General features: G+C 37.3%; 1 protein-coding gene across 1 annotated transcript; it reads right to left on the reverse strand.

The window, feature by feature from the left end:
- Positions 1–9,257: 9,257 nt before the first annotated feature.
- On the reverse strand, positions 9,258–16,953 carry LOC126695034 (probable bifunctional methylthioribulose-1-phosphate dehydratase/enolase-phosphatase E1). Its single transcript, XM_050391642.1, has 12 exons — positions 16,581–16,953; positions 15,747–15,883; positions 14,895–14,990; positions 14,616–14,735; positions 14,202–14,291; positions 11,961–12,140; positions 11,657–11,812; positions 10,865–11,014; positions 10,685–10,786; positions 9,975–10,084; positions 9,759–9,877; positions 9,258–9,527 (listed from the first exon to the last, which is right to left on the reverse strand). The coding sequence occupies exons 1-12, from the start codon at positions 16,804–16,806 to the stop codon at positions 9,436–9,438; spliced, it is 1,578 nt and encodes a 525-aa protein (XP_050247599.1). The 5' UTR covers positions 16,807–16,953; the 3' UTR covers positions 9,258–9,435.
- Between the last annotated feature and the right edge of the window lie 5,012 nt (positions 16,954–21,965).

A 21,965-nucleotide genomic window follows, 5' to 3' on the forward strand; every position in this document is an offset into this window, starting at 1 on the left:
TTTACAATCCATGGGAAAAGGGCCCCCTTATGGCAAGCTCATTTCCATCTTATGTCTTTAAGTTATTATGAGGAATTTCAATGAAATCTTCCTTCAAAAATTATAGTAGACCATACAATTATGCTTAAATAGTGCTACATATAATACGGCCTGATTTTGGCCAAGATCATGGTTGAGTACCTAGGTCAATACTTGATTCAAAAAAAGGGAAGAAAAAGTCTTTTTCTAGTACATGACCCAAGACCTACACCAGAATCGACCCAAGTACATGACCCAAGACTTGAGTGGAAAAACAAGCCTCCTAAGTACTTGTCACAAAAGGGCCCACCTGGTCCATGACCTAAGACTTGGATGAGGATAAATATCTAAAGTACCTAGCCTAGGATCTGTGTAGGAGCAAAATCACTAAAGTACCTGGCCCAGGACCTACCACAAAGTGAATCCCTAGAAACCATGGCCCAGGATTTAGTTTTCAAAAAAAAAAGGGAAGAAAACAAAGGAAAAAGGGAAAAGACAGCATATGAAAGGAAAATGAAGTACATGTTACTATAAGCAAGAAGTCACTGAAGTTCACATATCAAAAAGAAAAAGAAAAATTAACAGCTCAAAGTACCTAGAACAACTTATACAACTTGAACTTCTTCTTTTTTTTCTTTTTCTTTTTTTCTTTTTTTTAAAAAAAGCTAAGGTATGAGACCAGCTAGCAAAGAACCCTCCCGAGGAACTGTAGAAGTAGAGGAAGTAGTTGGAGAAAAAAGGTCTAATGCTTTCTAATCTTCAAGTCTTGCAGCACCTTGTGAGCACGGGCCAAAGCCTCCTCAGTAGTAGCAATCTCAACATCAAGGTCCCTAGAGACCTTCCTTTGAAAAAGTGCATGAGCCAAAGACTGAAGGTACTCCAACAAAAAAGACAGGTTGAGTCTTGCCTCCATGAGGTCCTGCACCACCCCTCTCCACTCTAAGAGTCTCCCTTCAGATAAGGAATCAAGAGACATATCCTTCAGGGAAACCAGCACAGCACAGAGGAGCTCCATCAAAATATTCCCCAAGAACACACCTCCCTTGAACCCACTAGTGAAGTCCCCGTGGACTTTAAGCAATCCCTCCAAGAGCGGTAAGCCTTCAATAGGCACAGAGAATCGTAAGAAGTTGACGAAGGGTGGCCCAAAGCGATGAAAATGACTTGTAGGATGGCTATTGAACTCTAGGGAGTCAAAAGGCAGGAAGCCCTGAGTTGGGATCTGCACAGCCATCTCTGGGGCTTCCTCTATCGTTGCATCTTTTTCCTCAGAAAGTGAAAGACCCTCAGGCCTTGGGGTGGTCTGGGAGATCCCTGGCTGAGCCTCAACAATCTGGGCAGCGGGGAGAGGTCTTTTGGCTTCCTCAGTAGTCACAAGCTTGGATTCCTTGGTGCCCATATTAACATCTGCAAAATCAATGAGGTCATGAAGCAGGAAAAGGCGTAGGAAAGAGGAAGGAGAGAAAAAGGAAAGGGTAAAGAGCAAGTACCAGTCTCTCGTGGTGAAACTTCCTCCTGAATCTGAGTCACTACCTCGACTATCATGGGGGGTTCGCCTTCTTGCCCTTCTGACTTTTCAAGGAACTCTGTAGAAGAACACATTGCACATTGAAAGAAAGGAGAGGAAATTTTAGCAAAATTGCTAAAGAAGGGGAGGGGTATAGAGGATTGACTCATGATTGAAGCAAAAAAAAAAAAAAAATGCACACCTTCAAAGGCCTTTGTCTCTAAGGTGGGATCAACTTCAAGGGCAATCTAGGTACTGGTTTAGCTTGAGAAAAAGGAAGCAGTGTCTTTAAAAAGGAAGGAAACAGAGAAGATGAATAATGCAGATGCTAATATATTTAGAAAATAATGAAGGACAAGATAAGGCCGACCTGTTCTTGTAGTTGAAGTTGTGGCCCCAAAGGATTCCTTAGCTACCTCAAGTTCAACAGTTTGCTTAGTAATCACAATTTCAGCTGGGCTAAGGGTTTGCCCAAACTTGGGATCTTTAGGGACAATGGGTTTGAGTAGCTTCAGGATCTTGAACAACTAAAGAGATAGGAGCTTGCACAGACTCGGCATCCTTGACTACCTACTTGGCTTCCCCAGACACTTCACCACTAGGGAGTCCCTCCTTCACCCCAGAAATAGTTGGGGGCTGAGTTACCACCACTCCCTCTAGCGAGGTACCACCAGTTACAGGGGGAGGCACCTCCACCTGTAGAAGAAAGGAAAGAAAGGGGTGTCAATTGGCAACTCAAAAGCAGGAATGGACAAGCCCAAAAGGAAAAACAAGTAGAGAAAGAAGTAAAGAGGGATGGAAAGTATCATACCACATCATCACTAGAGGAATAGCTTTTTGCTCCCTTGGGGTCGGATTTGCATTTAGACTACAAAAACATAAACCACTCATTAATAAAAGAAAAGAGAAAGAGAAACACAGCAAAGCAACAAACCATGAAATAAGATAAGAAAGCAACGAACAACTAAGGAAGAAAGGATGAGAGAAGAAGGAATGAGGCCCTGCCCTTCTCTCTCTCTCTCTCTCTCTCTCTCTCTCTCTCTCTCTCTCTCTCTCTCTCTCTCTCTCTCTCTACAGGTCCTTCAGCAGTCTTCTGCTTACTATGAGTATGCCCAGAAAGTCCCTAGGGAGATTGAAGAATGATGGCAAGGGACCCCGAAAAACCTTGGGCTGAAGAAGTAACAGCTACAAAAGAAGTTTCTTTAAGGAAACCCATAGGGATCTGAAGGATAGAAGACCTTACCTTAGTCTTCACTTTGATCTTTGGGATGGGAGGATGGCTAACCTCCTTTCCAATAGCAGAAGGGTCCACTTCCCCAAGGTCCTTAGAAATAGTAAGCTGCTTGCAAGCTGAAGCAGTCTTTCTCCTTTTGGTACCTTGGTCAGACTCAGTAACCTCAGCACTCTCCTCAACTTTAGATTCCTTGCTAGTTTCCTTTTTTATCTTTTTTCTCCTTACCTTTACCCATAGGAGTTGCAACACCAATTTCCTCAGTTACCATTTTTTTAATAGGCACACTGGAGAAAGAGTCCAATCAGGTCACACCCTAGCCAAGAAGCAGGGAAATCATTGGCATAGGATACCCAGCCACCTCTAGCAGCATGCCACTCCAAAAAACCAATTTTGTTGCTTATTGCAGCAGACACAACACTAGCGGTAAGAAGAGCTAAACGCTTGTTGTAAAAGGGAGCAAAGAAGAGATCAGGGTCAGGGACCCTTCCAACTGTACCTGAACCAACAAAGTCTAAAAAGGACTTCTAAATCGTCCTCCAATAACCAGTAAAGCCACTCAAAGCAAAGACTGCCCGTTACGAATTTGGCACAACCTGGGGGCTCTTTAATGACCAATAAGAAAAGGCTTAAAGCCTAAGGAATGGATCTAGAGATGGGAGAGAAGACACCACCTTTTTAAACACCGACAAGATATCCTGATCGAAGCCGAATTGCCTAAGCACCCGATGCACAGAATAATTAGTGTACTTGGGCCACTCATTAAAGGAACTAGAAGCCATGAAGGGCTAGTGCAAGCCAAGTACGCCAAGCTGCTTTTATCTCCTCGGCGTAGATCAAAAGTGTGCCCTGAAGAGTTTAAGAAGGAAGACAAGACAGAATCACAAGCAAATCTAGGACTAAACTCCCGAGGGGAACGCCAACTCAAATGCCCTCTCTGGTCAAACAACTCCATAAGATTGACATTAACACCATTCAGGTTAGACCAATGAAAAATGATAGGGTGGCCATGAGTAGAATTGCCACATAAGCCCTTGATGACATCTGAGGATCCTTAGAACTTATCCTTCACGTACTTTAGATTCCTACACTTCGCCAAAGTGACAGAGGAACGATCCCACACAAACACTTGGAGAATGGCACAGTGCAAAGACAAAGTTATGGCATAGCAAGAATTACCTTCAATTTCATCACCATGTAGCAAGTCCAACTGGGAATAAACATGACCTAAAAACATGGGAGCCAGAGGATACCTGGTACCTTGGGCCAACTTGATAGCTAAAGGGAAGAATGTAGACTTGATTCCATAGCCAGGAAATTCATTAAAGATAAATTTGCTCAGCCACAATGCTAGGAACCTAGCTTGCTTAACAATTTTGTAATTTTCTTAAGAAAGGGTCGCTACCCATTTACCCATCATGGCTGGTTTACCTCCAGAAGAAGCGGTACGCCCACCAAAATGCTTGAAGAGTTGCTCCTCAACCTTGAGATCCTCAGTGGAGAGCTAGATGTCGAAAGGATTCTCATCACCAAACACAAGGAGGAGGAAATTATTAACCACGTCCTCCAGAGTAATGGTGAGTTCACCAACAGAAAAGAAAAATGTATGAAGAGAGAGAGACTAACGGCGCACCAGATGTCTCAAACCTTTGGCATCCCTAAAGCCTTCTAAGTTCCTGGAAATTTCCACTAACTTCGGGATCCCAGCACACTCCAAGAAATTAACAAAGCCCCCATCAGATAGCTCCTCGTCCACCCAATTAGACCAACCAATGATCTTCCTTGGAATGAAATCAAAGAAAATGGGAACCGCCTCATGATATCCTTGCCTGATTTGAAGGTTCAGTATTTCCCTTAGGTCTGGAACTTGGGTAGAACTGGCAAACTCGGGCTGACAAGAAAGCACCCAAGCATGTGGAGAAGGAGGAGCATCACCGTGAGTAACCTAAGGGAAGAACAAACTGGGAGTATACCAAGGGTCTCGTAAGGGAAAGGTTAGGCGATTTGAGACTTCCTGCACCTCACCTTATGCTGACCCTGCTGAGGAGCCCTCACCTTCAGAAGGAGTAGGTGAACGCTCCTTCCTTTTTTGTGAAGAAGATGAGGAAGCCATGAAAGAACAATGTAGTAAAAAAAAAAGGGGGTTTGAAGCAGAAAAAGACAACGGAAGGAGGAAGCAAAGGGGAAAGAGTGTACTGGGAAAGATTCTTTGAAAAAGTGAAAAGGTGCTTGGAGGAAAGGATTGAGGTGATGACAATAATGGCGTGAAGAAAAATTAAAGAGGATGAAACATAGAAAAACGCGCCAGTTGCCAAAATTCAATTTTATAGGAAGGTTATTTGTCAGTTATTAATGAGAGTTATGGGAAATGTAAAAGGAGGAGGAAGCAATTTACCCAGACACTTAATCCTTAACTACCACATTCCTTGAAAATAGGGGAAGTTACAAAAGAAGTGGGATACGTGGAATCAAGAAACCAGAGGACAACGTGAAGGGCCAAGATCCTAGAATAAGAAGGAAAAATGACCTCGAAGGAAATAAAAGTACCAACTACAGAGCCTTAGGGAGGCCAAAATCTTGTTTGCTCACGCGTGGGCTGTAGGCAACCCACAAGCTTGGAGGGCTAAATGTTGAGGTTCAAAATATCACAAGTATTATGTTAAGGCCCAAAACATCACAAATATTGAAATCTAAAACCAAATGGGGCCCTCAAAGAAAGGCAAGGTCCACTTAAAATAAGCAAGAGAAGGCCCAAACCCATGAATGGGCAAGCTTTGGGCCTTAGAAAAAAAAAATGAAAAAGAAAGCTCAGCCCAGCTTTTGTGAGGAAAAATTCCTGGGGAGCGTGGAAAGGGGCTAGACCAGGATACCTTGGGACTCCTAGAAAGCTGGAATCATCGGGAAATGCAAAAAAGGATCAGTTGGGATTGGGACAGCTCAAGGGAGCATGCTCGTGGACACAAGAAACGAAGATAGGCATGTCCCATTAGCCGCCCATGGTTTAGAAAAAGGTTGATGACTTACCTTGAGGAACGCAGGAAGGTGGACCATAAAGGAAGGTGGCTAGGGATCTTTTAGCCTGACAAGGAGGAATCTGCCTATTTAGAGAAAATAACAAAAGGTGAAGCAACCAAAATGTGGGTCTGAAAAGGAGCATATAGAAGCTTTGGGAAAAGAAGATTGAAAATCAACTCTTAGGACTTCCCAAAAGAGGAAGGTCAGTTGGGGACTTTTTGGGGGGAAACCTCAAAATGAGAAAATAGTGAGAAAATAAGAAAGGAACCAGCCACCAATGTTGCTAACACAACATTGGTTCTGGTACCCAGGGCAGCAAATGGAGGGAATCAGTGATACCCCAAAAACCTTAAGATGGTATTATAAAAGGGGGTGAAGCCATCAACAAAAACCAGTTAGCAATATAGAATCAGAGCAAAAAGATCCTTTGAAAAACTTCTTTAGAATTCAAAAAATGAGAAAAGATAGAAAACACTGTGAGGGATCCTGAGACAGGCACTAAAGGATATATTTGGATTTAAAGAGATTCAAACCTCACAAGTCTTAAAAGCCTACAAAGAGTTATCTAAGTTTGTGACTTTTGAATTTATTTGGACCTTGTGACATATCACAGTGGAGAAAGGACCCAATGTACTAAAACTCAAGAAAATAATGAAATATTATTTATCATTTTGAGGATCCCTGCGTCTTATTTACCTTTTTATTATTCCTTTACTGTTTCCTTACTATACAATACATATATATTTTGTATGTATAAATGTGTATGTGTTGTAGGAATTATGTTTTGTGCACAACTTGGTTCGTAATCAGCCCAACACGGCTATAATAAACCAAGCCCAATCCACCAAATCACAAGTATAAGGCTCAGGATCCTTGTTTCTACCTAGGTCTGGGTACTGTCAAAAATAAGAACCCACAGCTATAAGACAATTGGTGATAGTATGCTCACTTAATTGAGAATGTATCTTGTGTGTTGGATACATGCATTTTCTCTCGCACAACTCCAATACGTGAGATAACTATTGCTCTCATTTCTCAACACAGTCATTATATTAATTGATCTTAAGTTATTCCTATTGCTACCTTCATTCACTTTTTCTTGTGTATGTGTTTTTTATAAATAACTATATAAAATTTAGGAAAAAAAAGAAGCTATTCCTATTGCTAGGAAAGTGCTTAACAAAAACATACTACTAAATAACTTTCAATCGTCATATGCAACTACAAGTTGCTAATTAGTTAAAAAACACTCATCATGGTTATTGTTTGGGGGTCTTTTGCTGATGTACCGTGTATCTAAATTTGAGTGGGCTTCTTTGCTGACTTTAGTTCGAAGACTGATGATGAAGAAGGCTAGTGGTGTTTCTTGAGTTTGGACGACACTTGGCACACCTTTTAAAGGGAGGAAAGACCTTGCAACCAGCTTACATAACTTGTGAAAAATCACATTTTTAACTTTGAAGGAAAGGATAATTAAGAGTAGTTGTAATGAAGAAAGAAAGAGACAGTCTTGTTTTTGCTCTCAATCACTCGTAAAGAGGTGTTTTCTTTCTACTTAGGTGGCATTTGGGTATTGCGTTTTCTGTTGTGCGTTTCCTGCGTTTTGTTTTTTTTTTTTTTCTTTCTGGACACGCGTCTGGCACTATTCATTGTCCATGAACAGTGATTTTAGGCTTATGAACAGTGCCAAACGTATGAACAATAACTTTTTATTATTTTTTTTTATTGTTTTTAGTTTTCAGCAAAATAAGCGGTATCTAAACGGACCCAATGAAGAAAATTTGATATATTTGCTGGACATTAGCAACAATTAGGAATGATTAGTAATTCTCTTAAAAAGATTGGTTGATCTGACTTTTCTTCTAAAGGGAAATGCTACTTGGAGAGCAAGCAATGGTGATTGATTCTCATTTATGTAATAAACTGGCTTTGTATTGGCTATGGATATTTATTTAACAGATATAGGAATTCTTTTGCATTACACGTTGCGCACATTAAGGGCTCAAAGGTCTCATTGGTGTTCCAAGCCCAATTGAAAGAGCAATCTACTTTTCCAAATTTTTCCTTGTTGGATGGTCCATTTTTCATGCGTGGGCTTGATCCACACGGTAAAGGAGAATTAGGTAGCTTGGATTTAGGCCTAGTCGAGGACCTTCTTGTGTTGGACTTTCTGGGCCCGTCTAGCGCTTTGTCTTTTTTTTTTTTTAATAAAAAAGATAAAAGTATTTTCATAGGCCCAAAGATGTGCAAAATGTGTCATCAACGGTTGTGACTGCTTGATTTTTACTCAAATGCAAAAACCTATCTCGCTTCCTTCGATTAGTTCGATATAATAAGGGCAATAATACCGTATTCTTAAATTGATTGGATTTAAGGATTCTTTGTTCTTCATGATTCCTGTGTTTTTAAACATTCTTCGGATTCGAAAATTTTTAGTGTAAAAAGTTCTTTAGAACATTAAGGCTTGAGTTCAAAAAAAATTCCTTGCATGCTTAGGGCTTGATTTTAACAAAACTTCAATACTTCAAAGAGCATTCTTAATAAGGCTCGCATCTATTTCTAGGACTCTCATAGGGGTTTAACGATCAATGATAATGTTAAATATAACCTGTCATAATTTTATTGAATGGATTTTATTTCTTTTTCTCCAAGAGACATATGACATCATCTTTTTACTTGACAAGTTCCTGTTTGCCCTAACACAGATAAGGCTTCTCGAAAGAAATTCTTTAAACTTCTCCTATATCTTTTTATTGAATGTGAATTTTGAAAATTTATCTGTTAGATTGTATGTTCTTTATGCTGTTAACACACATGTCAAATTTCATTCAAATCAAATGTTATTTACTATTCAATTAATAAACTTATTTTTTGTACATAATTTTAGACCCAAAAAATTTGAAATTTAAATATTTGATTGATAACATAGCTATTGATCTTTGATCTTCATAAAATTTGCAAGCATAGAGAATATAATAAAAACATGCAATCCAAAAGTTTGATTTTTAAATTTCACATTCTAAATGGACCTTATAGTATAAGAGGACAATCTGTGACGAGTTCAAATTTTTCAATGGTCTAAGATCGATCACATAAGAACACAATCTGTGATTAGTTCTAAATTCCCCCCTCTACAAGTGTGTTTTGATATGTAGATTTCTTTAAGGAAGACAGATTATTGGTCTAGGGGACTATCTGTCATTACTTCATAGGGGCACAATTTATCAATGGTTAGAACTTCGAGACAATAAAGATGTAGGATGTCCCAAACGCAATATTTACAAAATAATTCTAGTGCCACACATTTTACCACAATTGTTTTATGTGACAAACTATGATTGACTTTTTCTCACTATCACATGAACCTATCATTTTTTCTCTACCACTCACAATCTACCACATAGGATAATTGACACAACGCATGGTACTAAAATTATTCATATTTCCACGCAAAAGACTTTTCGGAAGAGTACGTGCAAGTGATAGAGGAAAAAAGCAAAAATCTTGATTTAAAAGAATTTCAGGCAAAGCATTAATTAGCACAGACCAAGGGAGGACAGAAGCAGAGCACAAACCACATTGTTTTCAAAACGAGATTGTAAATTATATATTTATTCATGATAATTGTCACATTTCACATGATTACAGAAGAACATCTAAGCTTTCAGATTTCCAAGAACGATTTGATTGTCTTGAACCCATGATTGTCTGGAAGGGGTGCATTTCCCGGCCGGATAGAAATTATCACCTCCAAACCTATAACATGGATTAGCGTCAAATACAATTTAATAATAATAAGAAGAAATAAGTATCGCATTCCCATTCTAACTTGGGGGTAGAACTGTCAACTGTGTACTAAATTTGCTAAGCTAAGATAAAGTTCAATCAGTCCAGTTATGAAGACACAAATAGAACCGACCTATTTGACAGGTTCCCCAATTCCAACAGGATGTTCAGAATCCCAATAAGAATATGAACACAAATTACCTGCTGCCTTTGCAGCTACAGCTTCTTGATAAACATCCGTCACAAATAAAATTTCTGATGGCTTATCAACTCCAAGAGATTCTGAGATTTCAACATAACTCCGCGCTTCTCTTTTATTCCTGTGAGAGAGAGAGAGAGAGAGAGAGAGAGGAGTCAAACTTGGTACCCTTGTGAGTACTAAAAGCAGAGAAGCATTATGGAACTTATACAACTTACCCCACTGTGGTGTCAAAAAATCCAGACAGATATTTCCTTAGATCCCCATAGTTTGTATTTCCAAATATAAGCCTTTGTGCCAACCTGCTACCACTAGAGTATATATACACCTGTTGCACAAGATAGAACTAAATAAACTTTCAAAGAAAATGTATGTCTTCTTAACATCAAATAAATGAAGGTATTACATCTAAAGTATTGACATTTAATAAATGAAGACAAAGTATTAGATCCGACAAAAAGGGGCTAACTAAAAGAAAAGGAGTCATAATTTTGACTGGGTAACACGCTTTGAATTTGTATTCAGATTTCAGAGTCAAGACATAAGACACATCTCTGGGAGGCTTCTAAAAACGCCTTTCCCTCTCCAAGGAGAAGTAATCACACCAAAAATGGGATAATTGGAATAGCTGCAGTCGATTCCTTTTCAAAGCGTTCTTAGTTTTAACAGACATCCAGTTGAGTGGTCATATTTATAAAACAATGGAAGTCAAATTATATACTCCATAAAAAGCTAGAAAACTTGCATTTATGGGTTCTCTCTCACATGTTTGTATCACAAGTGCATGTGTACTGGTGGGAATTCAAGTAGACATAAATATGACAAGATTCTGTACAATTGCTACAAAGAAAACACTGAAGCACACACAGAATTTGAGATGACAAAAAAACAGAAATCCTAAATTCAAAGACATGAAAGGGAAGAAGACCTTTGTGCCTAAAGCATGCCACTTCTCCAAAGCTTCTGGTACATCCTCAAAAACTACTCCCTCCAATTCATTATTCTCAAATCCAGTTTGCCATATATGACCCTGCATATATACAAGTCAGCTACAACCAAAAGATAGGATCCATAAGCAATCATATATCTTCAATCCAGTTTTGCTTACTTGTAATTGTTTCAAGGCAGTGATCTTCCTATCAGCTCTTATCATTGCTTCCACATTAGCAACCAAAGCAGCAATCACATCCTCCTTCCCTGCATCATCAGAGGGAATGGGCACAGCACCCACAACACCTTGTTTCAGGTCATCTTGAACCTGCATTAAGAATGAAAAATAATTTTATAGTTCACAAATAAATTTTCGAGCAGTCAATTCAGACTTCTTTAACTGCAAGATATGGGCTGAAATGAAAGTGACAGCAAATGTGAACTTCACATGACAACCAAACTATCAGGGTACTTTTATAATAATATTTTTTTTTAAGTTACTTATATAATAAATATAGAATATTCAACGTCCAAGACCTCTCCCTATCACTACCCACCAACTCCCCCCCACCTCCCCCGTTCACAAGGGATGAAATCAATCCCGCTGTCACCAGTTTTTGAGTAATCCTCACCCCACATGGGCTAGGGCAGGCCTAATCCCTGCCTAATGGTCCTAATTGACATTGCTGCCCGTGAGGAAGATATAAGAAAATTTTTTAAGTTACATAAACTCTGACCATCTTTTGACAGTAACAAGGATAATAAAGATGAGTGACATTAGAAAAGGTCAGAATCCTTTTCTTATTTTTAATGCTTCTTACCAACCATATATTGTAATATACTTATTAATCAAGCAATCAATATTTTGATGTCATTAGTACCCCCAGTAAAATATCTAAACCTCACACAAACGGGCATAATATTCCACAAGCACCATTATCAAATCAAAACGCCTGAACAAAATTCTTACTTGGGAGCGCAACAACTTAATATCATCTTGAGTTTCTGCAGTGTCATATGTTGCAGATAGATGCTTCCCTACATTCCCACGCGCATATGGAAAGAGAACCTCAGTAACAAATGAGATGGGAGTAGTAGTCCCTTCAATGTCAAGAACAATGCAACGCTGCAACCCAAATAAAAGAATCATTTTGATTCTATAAAGCATGATAACTTTAAAAAGTCGAACAGAAACCTAACGGTAAATAATATCAATAATGGGTCTAGAATCCCAAGATTTTTCAATAAAAGGGAGAACATTTTCATAAACTTACTCTCAATGGCTCAATTTCATGATATGAATCTGCCCCTGCCTTCACAGACGTGCTTATATGACCACCACATCCCAAAACTCCTTTAACATTTCGGATGGGGCCATGGTCTGGAGTAGAGCAGTCCAGACCCACTTGGTGAAGCTTGATGGCAGCATCAAAAAGATAGTGATAACATTCAGCCTGAAAGGAAAGACACCAATTGAAGAGTAAGTAATAGAATAATCTCTGAGACCCATAAATTGCTCCATCTTTCTTATAGGAACATCGTTTCATTAAAGGAAGTCAACCATATAGAAAAAATATGACGTGGAGCAAATTGTTCTTAGGCATTGTTACACACATACAGCTGGGTTTATGTGGTTACACACATATACATACTGGTTTTGTTGGGGATTATGGGGTAAAAACAATGAAAAGAACGAAAAAAATTGTATGGCTTAGAGACATGAATGAACCACTGTCTTTAAACCAAAAAAAAAAAAAATCACCCCCACTAAAACAGTTTGCTAACGGGTCGCAGACAAATTTGTCTCCAGGATATAATAAGGTAGAATTCTTCAAGTAAAAAACTTGGAGAATTATGTGAATTTTTATCTAATGGTGTAAAAATCATTTTAAAAAATTGAATATGGAACTCATATTAAAAAACAATGTAGGGTTGCCTTTGAAAAGGCACTAAAGAACAAAAAAAAAAAAATTGTATGGCTTAGAGGCACAAATGAACCACTGTCTTTAAGAAAAAGATAACCCCCGCTCAAAGAATTTGCTAATAGGTCACAGACAAATTTGTTTCCACGATACAACTAAGCCAGAATTCTTCAAGTAAAAAATTTGGAGAATTATGTGACTTTTTCTCTAATGGTGTGTAAAAAAATTATTTATTAAAAAAAAAAAAAAAAAAAAAAAAACCTGAATATGGAACCCATATGAAAAACAATATAGGGTTTCCTTCAAAAAGGAACTAATGAATAGTCACTTTGGTTGATACAAGCCCTCCAAAACGTTTCTTGTCTGTTACTAGTTGTTAAAGACTGACAAAGTCTCATTACCCTCATTTTTCTGCAGAAACAGGACATTCTGTAATTTTCTTGCTTGAGCGAGACTGACCTCACTCAAGCAAGCTTCATGTTCTTGCTTAAGTGGACTTTAAGTGACCATAAAGTGAGCCCCTGCCCAAGCTCGCTCTTACCTGACTGTACCTTCACCTATTCCTCACTCAAGCAGGCTCACTGAAGTCCTGATAGCACTATTCTGTTTGCCGATCTGTGTACTCGGTTTCCCGATCACACTTGCATTAAACTATGGCCTTGCTTGAGTTGGCCTAAAACTTTTTTTTCTAATTTCTTTTTTATTAATTATTTTCCTTCCAATTTAAGATCATCTACATATTGCAAAATACACTTGTGTATGCTTATATACAACAATCACCCACTAAGTTGTAATACCCATATCCAATTTGATTGACATTTTATCATGCATAAAGGAAAGTTTCTTTCAACTTAAACCTCTCCTTAGTGTCATAATCCCAAGACTCCAAGAAGTTAAGGTGGCCTCAACTTAAAGAAAATCTCTTTGCCATGGGGCAGGAGAAAACACACATGAAAGTGTCCTAAACACCTTAAATCCACATTTTGTTAGCACCGTTATGGCCGTGTGCTACTTCATAGAGTAATGAGCATTTACAACACCAATCCACAATAGTAATCTACTATTTTATAAGAATAACTGCTACGAGAATTTTCCCCAAAGTTGTTGTCCGGACAAAAAATTTTACTTCCATAGGTACTTTCACAAATTGTATAGGTTGAAAGAGCTGACTGAGCTATAGTCAGAACAAAGGCTATACATATGCTAAAAAAGAATTGCAGGAAAACATGAAGGCAGAAACTCAAAGCACAAAGAGAAACAAGCTAACAACTTTCAACAAGAAACAATAACATTGCCAAGATTACAAAAATCCCAAATGAATGGATCAACACATATAAGGTATTTAAAGACGATAATAATTATTGTATCAGTCAAATGACTGTGAACAACTCACTGCTACTCCATGACTCAAAAGCAAGTCTATATGGTTCAGGAAGCAAAATACTAACATTTAATAGAAAGATACCAGTAGAGTTGGGGATCATACTAGTTTCCAAAAGCACCCATGAAAATGCCATGATTTGTCACCAACAATTTATATTTACAAGATGCATTGAACCAATTTGGTTCACATCTTACAAAGGTAACACAAACCTGAGTTTTTGCGCTGATCCAAGAGTCTCCCCATATATATATGCCATGGTTACGAACAAGAACAGCTGTTGTTTTTGGGTAGGCTTCAATCTACAGTATGTGAAGGCATTTTTAATTAGTCTAAAACATTATAGAGAAATTTCCATCATAACAGTTCAGAAGGTTGCCAGAGTAAGCATCCATCAAGAAAGATAATGAAATTAAGTTATAGAGGAAAATATGTACATAGTTTTCTAATATATGAACTTATGTACTTACAAGCTTGTATTAAAAGGTTGTACTCCGTAGTAATATTAATCATTTTTTGTTCCTCAAAAAGCACCAGGAAAAAAAAAGGCACAATGTGCCATCCACAAATTGATATTATAAGGCAATCGAATCATCATGCAGAATGAAATGCATAACAAAACATACAGCTTTAGCAAGAGATTCTGTCAGCTCAAATTCATAAGCAGTGTTCTCTATTATGGGGACCACAAGTTCATCATAATAACCATGCCCTTTGATTCCCTTTATCATTTCCATGTGAGTGATCTGCAAATTTGCCAACAAGCATGACCAAGTCAAAGAAAGAAATAAAGGGTGGAAAAAAGCCGTGGGTAAAACTAGCTGTAGAAAGGCTAACCACTTTAAAACATTATCAAATAGATAAAATTTATTACTGCTTAAACACACCAATAATCAAAAACTTACTCGAAATTCTTTTGATAATGGATTTAGCATTGTTACAAGACAAGATTCGATTCCATGACTGTGGATAACAGCCCCAGCATTACACATGTCATATGCCTGCAGAAAAAAAAAAGGGTCATCTAGGCATCAATTGTGACTTTATTAAAGAAAAACACAAGATCAAAACAGGGAAATTTAAAAATAAAAATAAAAGAAAACGGAAGTTGCCCTAACAAAGATCTAATGATTAATGATCATTCCAATTAAAATTCATAACCATATCTTCATTCCCAAAAGTATTTGAAAGAAGAGAGACATAGACTACAGCATTAATCACAACAGTTAGGTGAGGCATCTATAATTGATGTAACATGCTTTCAAATGCACAACTAAAGTTGATGAAAACTTCTTATTACAGGATTGTCAAGGACCAGTCTCCAGAAAACACTTTACAACTCCAGGATCATGCAACAAACATGGTTAACTAAAAATGTCAAATATCCGCAATAAAAGCTGTAGAAGTCAAGATTCAAAAGCAACATGCTTCATTTGCATTAACAAAGTTAGTACCTCAAACTAAAACAGAATATAGTAATGGAAAAAATCTCATCTGAAAATGTTGAACAAAAGTTTTTCCCTCGCATCTCGCTCACTTTTACTTTTTAGTTTCAAGCTCTTGTTCTTATCATAAATATGTCTACAAATATACATGAGCTCAACTTTAATACAGAAAACTACACAACACATAACCCAATCTGGATTCATATAGAATTCAGAGTAGCTTGATCTCCGGATTGATCAAGCAATATCCAAACAAAAAGAATCTCACAGTTAGCTGATATTAATTATTTAAGAAGCACAGATCATTGATACCTTCAAGAAAAGAGGACCACAATCAGAGCATTTAGGAGGCTTATGTGGATATGGTTTAGGAGAGGGCTCCCACAAGAAAGACCCTTCTGGAGATAATACATACATATCCTCTGGCACCATTCTCTCCTTCTGAACACCTACAGACATTACAAAACACCCAAATTATTTATTTATTTATATTGATAAGTACAAAACACCCAGATTATTGAGCTCATATGATCAATACTCAAATATTAAAATACTCATGAGAATACACAGCACACACAGTTAACCTCAATTCATATCCCCAGTGCTCAAATAACAGAGGAATCCACAACATAGATAATTGGCCAAGGAATCAACCAGCATGGAAGGATGCACAAAACAAAACTGCGCACAAATAACAAATACCCAGAAATCAAACAGCATAGAAGAGCACAAATACACATTTGAGCTTGAAAAAACAAATTCCCAGACTAATCATAAATTACCAACACCCAGAAATGAAACAACCAAAAGAACAAGTTGAAAACTTGAATTACACATCATTACCAGATGAGCATGGATAATCTATACCCAGAAACCAAATGGTTTAGAAGAACACCAAGTGTGTAATTAGCTTGAACATCACAATCCCAGAAAAGTAAACCAATAAAAAATTGGAACACAAGCAGAATTACACATTATTCCCAGATGAGCATGAACAATCCAGAAGAACCCAAGTGTGCAATTAGCTCGAACAACACAATCCCAGAAAACCAAACAAAAATCGGAACACAAGTTGGCGAGCAAGAATGAAGATTACCCAGAAACCAAAAAAGTAGTAGTAACGAAGATTGAGGAAGAGCAACACACCAGAGGGGGACATGACGATGAGCTGGTGAGGCTTAGGGATGGAGTCATCGTGGACCTTGATGGTGATGCTACCACCTGTCCCAGACACCCAACCAAGATTGTAGAACTGGCGGCAAAGGTCTGAGATCAAAGACTTTGTGTCCTTCACTGCCTTGCTCTCCAGGTATAACTGTGAAGCTGAACCCACCTTCACTCCATTCACTGCAACTGCTGGCACTGCTGCCATTTTTGATTCTACACACAGAACAAGAGAGAGAGAGAGAGAGAGAGACAGTGCGTGCGTGTGGATTTTAGCTTATAATGTGGTCTGCGTTCAGTTTGTGTTAGAGAGAGAGAGAGAGAGAAAATGGGTGTGTGAGATTTTGCGAGCTAACATGAGAATATTTGTTAGAGCTAGAGTTTGTGTTACAATTTGGTGACTAAATTGTGGGTTTTGATTGGATGAAAAAAGGAAACTTAGTGCCACGTCTTAAGCTGTGCTTGTGTGAATTTAATTTTATTCTCTTTCTTTTTAAGAGTCGTGTGTGAATTTAATTGGTTTGGGTTTTGACTCTCAAAAAGCATAATTTTGTCTTGGGAATTTTGATCTTAATGTAGGAGGAGTATTTATTATTTTGGGTTTAGTGAAGGATTAATGGTCTGCATAAAATTAAAATCTGTTTTGCAATTTACAATGCTCAAGGGTTTTTTTTTTTTTTTTAATTATTATTGTTTTTCTCAACAAAAAAAAATTTATTATTGACAAATGCGGTCAAATGCGCTTGCCTAACATTTTGAATTAATGGTATTTCATGTTTCATGCATTTATTTGCAGGCTCTTGGAAATAGAGCAACTACTGTGACGAGTTTGGCCTTCTCGATTTTCACATGAGCTCTTAATAGTTGATACTACCTATCAAAAAAAAATAATAATCTAAATACTACAAGGAAGCATGTTGTGGGTTGTCACGTAAACATTAAATTATGGACAAAATTTTATTATAAGAAATCTTTTTTTTTTTGTTTGACAGAATAAAAAATCTTAGGTGTTGTATCCTATGTTATCCCATTAAATGTTTTTATATGACTAATAATTTAATTGTTCTTTAAGGAAATGAGAAAATTTATGACCACAATTTTTTTTTTACAAGTGTGTAGAGGGTCATTTTTGAGAATCCAAGTACAAAGAAGAAAGCCCAACAACAAGGGTAGCAAAGGGGTTGGCAAACAAATGGCAAAACCATTAGGTCCAAGCGGCAGAAATAATGGATCACAGGCCCATAAAATAAATAAATGGGCCTTGAAGAGGCAAGTGGGCTTAAAGGAGCTCGGAAAAAGAGAAATAGCATACCCATGGGCAGCATATGATATAGAAAAGTGAGAATGGGTCACTGCAGGCCCAAAGTAATGCAAACAAAGAAAGTGTGTTGAGGGTCATTTTTGATAATCCAAGTAGAAAGAAGAAAGCCCAGCAACAAGGGCAGCAAAGGGGTAGGCAAACAGATGGCAAAACCATTAGGCCCAAACGACAGGAATAATAGATCACAGGCCCATGAAATAAACAAATGAGCCTTGAAGAGGCAAGTGGGCTTAAAGGAGTCCGGAAAGAGAGAAATAGCATACCCATGGGCAACATATGATATAGAAAAGTAAGAATGGGCAACTGTAGGCCCAAAGTAATGCAAACAAAGAAAGTAAGGGGTTAATGACAAGCCCATGAACCCCAAGGATGAGAATAAGGTAATTGGGCCAGGGAAGCCCAATGAAGTTAGTAAAAACCCATTGGAATGCAGAGTTAATAAAAGGGCCAAGAAAACCCAAAGAAAGCAAATGGGCCAATGATGTCCAAGAGAAAAACAAAAGGGATACAGGAGCCCATAAGTAGGAGAACCAATGGTCATGTCAAGCCACTGGGGAAAAGAGTAAACGGCTGGCCTAAAGAGGCCCAGCAGGATTGAGTCATTACGGCAGGAATGACAGAATAATATGGTAGGAAATGAGGGCAATCAAGAAATGGGCCAAAAAAAAATGTAAGGCTCAATATCAAATAAAGCCCAACTCTTAAGGGGAGTGGATAATTGAAAAGCAACTCACATAAAAGGTCAAAGAAAACGGGCGACAGACTATGCAGGCAAGCCTCCAGACCACGGCAGACGAATGAGCAGCAGGCAGATTTTGGACACACATGGAAGGGAGGTACGCGCAAGGCCCAGACACTACTAGCCTGTACCCAGCCAATATAGGGCATGGTGAGGTTGTGAGTCAGAGGTAAGAGGGCATGGTTTGGCAGTGGGGAAAGGGGAAAAATCTATTTTTGAAGTTCCTGCTCAAACTCTTTTGGGGGAAGTGTCCTGCTGGGATGACATACTACCAAAAAGAAGTAAGGGGAGTTAGAACCACTAGATGCATGCCATGAGGGATAGGGAGAGAGAAAGAACCCAGACCATAGTAAGAAAGGATGTCACGGGAGACAAACAAACAAACTACCTTTCTTTGTCTGATGATGGGGGGGTGGCACACAGACGGACCAGTGGTAATCGGCAAGTACACCCAGACCAGACAAAGGAGGTTAAGGGCTAAAACAGTAAAATCCGGTCACGGCAGGCACTATAAAAAGAGACCCTTGCCGTGAACAAAAAAGGGGGAGAGAACAAGGACGGGAACCATAACAAAGGAATAGGAATTCAAAAATATATACCAGGAAACAGAAAGAAACGAGTGTAAGGGAAAGAAAGAAAAGAGAAAAACCAAAAAAAAAATAGATAAAGAGTTAGAATGGCAGGCATGCACCAATAGATTGATTCCCTCTCTCACTCACAAGATCCTGCTCTCTGTCAAAACCAAAAGGAGCCCTTTGTGCATCAACCATTCAAGTCCGTTTCCCTCAAGATAGTTAATTTTCACGGCAGGACTTTCTTGGGAGATTAATCGCGTTAAGAAGAAACGTTATTTCCTCTCTAGTTTTGCTCCTGCAGACTAGATTTAATCTGGCTTATTTCTCTTCTGATTAACCCGCATATATTACCATTTGTTCCCTTTGTTCTTTTTGTAAAAGTGATTATTAATACTGTGATTATGTTTCTAGAATAGGGATTATTTGGTCATTTTCTATTAAATAGCCAGGATATTTTACTTTGTTATTATTACTATGTCTGTCTGCCACAACTTATCTGAAACAGCTCCGCCTACCACAAGCATGTTCCTAGCAAACAAGTCATAGTTTGCGTACAAGCCGGACCAAATTGAGTTGCAGTTGGACTGGTCCCAACTCCCTTATTCAGAAAACTTGGGCCTAGTGCAGTAGGAAGTAGCCCAACACTACAAGCAAGGCCCACCACTTTACGAAGTGTGAGGTTCACAACATATTTACAACACTTTCACAATAAATTATAGGTGGCAAGTTATTACCGGTTTTAGTTTGAATTTACAACTTAAATTACTTTTTGCCCATCATAGCTAATAACAACTAGTTACCTATGTTTTATTGTAAAAGTATTGTGAAAATATTATGGACATAGCAGTTCTTCTTTTTTGCCACAACTTTAATGTACCAGATTATGAGTGGTAAAAATAAAATGTTGGACTCATATGAAAGAGATAGACAACTGCTCATAGTTTGTCACGTCAAAGTTATGGCAAAAAAAAAAATAATTGTTGTCCTACAACCACTCATTAGGAAAAATAATACATTTTATATTTGATTGTACGACAAAATCTACAATTAAACTTTTGTTATTTACTAATTTTTTATTTTTTATTTACTTTTATAAATTTTAGGTTTAGGTTTAGGTTTAGGTTTAGTAGTTTCTTGTTTTTTGGTGCATTTTATATTTTTTAAGTCTTTCTTATCAAAAGAAACGTTTTTTTTTTTAGTCAAATTAAAGTCCTATTATGGTAGGGCATAAATTTGGATTTATTTTAGAATATATTTTCTTATCAACAAAGTTTATAAACATTTTTTCATATTCAGAATTTAGTTTAATACAAATTTATACTTTTGCTTCATATTTTTCTAGTGGATTCCAAGCTCTCTACAAGGAACCCCCATTAATTTTTTTTGAAATAGATGTATTTTGCTTATTGTGGCTTCTACACCGCATCAATTGATATCAAAACCTTGACTTATTCTGGTCTTGTGGCTAATGTGCGAGACAATAACAATTACAATGACAAAAATCATCAAATATCAACGTGACAGCCATCAAGTATTATGATACATAAAACAAGCACTCACGAATATCTTTTTTTAAATAGTGTCTTTAGAGCATGGAAACAATATGGTTAAATATAATAATCATGGAGACATTACTCTCAGGCAACCTATTGGCAAACAAGATTTTAATAGGCCTTATAAAAAAATAGCAACCTTTAATGGTTGTTTTTATTTAAAAAAAAATATTGATTGGTTACTTGATCTAGAAGATTTATTTGACTATATGAATACTTCTGATGAGAGAAAAGTTACACTTGCTTTGTATAAACTTAGTGGATATGCCTTAAGTTGGTGGGAATACATATAGTCTGATAGAATTTGACAAGGTAAAGACACAATTCATTCATGGCCAAGGATGAAAAAGATGATTTTTATTAAATTTTATCCTTGGAATGATGATGAAATATTGTCATGTACAAAACAAGATTACTAGCCAAAAAGTTCATATTTGGTAAATTATTTTGAAGAGCCATATTCCACATTAAGGGAGGAATTGCATGTTGAAGAAAATATAAGGTTTTACAAGGAAATTAATGAAAACCTTGTTATAAAAGAAGATCTTGAAAATGAAATTGTGGAGAAGATTAATGAAAATCCTATTATAGAGAAAGATATTAAAGTCAAGATTGTAGAGACTAGGAAGGAAGAAATTGAAGTCAAAATTGTCAATGATCTCGGTGAAATCAAATCAAAGCAAGTCTCAAACTCCTATTATTTTGGTGGGAGGTACTAAACGAAAGTTTTGATTCAATCATTGACTCTTATTTGGTAAATTTTGCCAATTGCATGAAAACCAAGAAAAAAGAATCTCAAGTTGCTTAGTTGATGACTTTCAAGTTTGGCAAGAAGATAGAAAATGAAGCATTCAAAGTATTTGTTTGATTGGCATGGAAGATTTTAGATCTCGAATATCAACTCAAGGATGAGTTTTTTCCAAGTGATGGGATCTAATGTTGGACAAAATCTACAATTATACTTTTGTTATTTATTTATTTATTTTTAAATTTTTATGTAATTTTTAGAAATTTAGTCTTAGGATTAGTATGTCCATGATTTTATGTGCATTTAATGCGTTTTAAGTCAAATTAGAGTCCTATTATGGCTAGGTAGCAACTAGAATTTTTTTTAGAATATATTTTCTTGTCAAACAAGTTTTCCAAAGCCATTAAATTGACCTCCAGTTTGTAAAAGTT

Source organism: Quercus robur, chromosome 8 (genome assembly GCF_932294415.1).
Source record: "Quercus robur chromosome 8, dhQueRobu3.1, whole genome shotgun sequence".
Lineage (NCBI taxonomy): Eukaryota > Viridiplantae > Streptophyta > Magnoliopsida > Fagales > Fagaceae > Quercus > Quercus robur.

Bases quoted from the DNA above. Each gene is read 5' to 3' on its own strand.
- LOC126695034 (XM_050391642.1), bottom strand. From the start codon at position 16,806: ATGGCAGCAGTGCCAGCAGTTGCAGTGAATGGAGTGAAGGTGGGTTCA. The intron at 10,085-10,684 runs GTCTTCTTCCCT...CTTGTGCAACAG, and splicing joins GGCATGCTTTAGGCACAAAG to GTGTATATATACTCTAGTGG. The intron at 9,528-9,758 runs GTAATTTGTGTT...TCCATGTTATAG, and splicing joins TGTAGCTGCAAAGGCAGCAG to GTTTGGAGGTGATAATTTCT.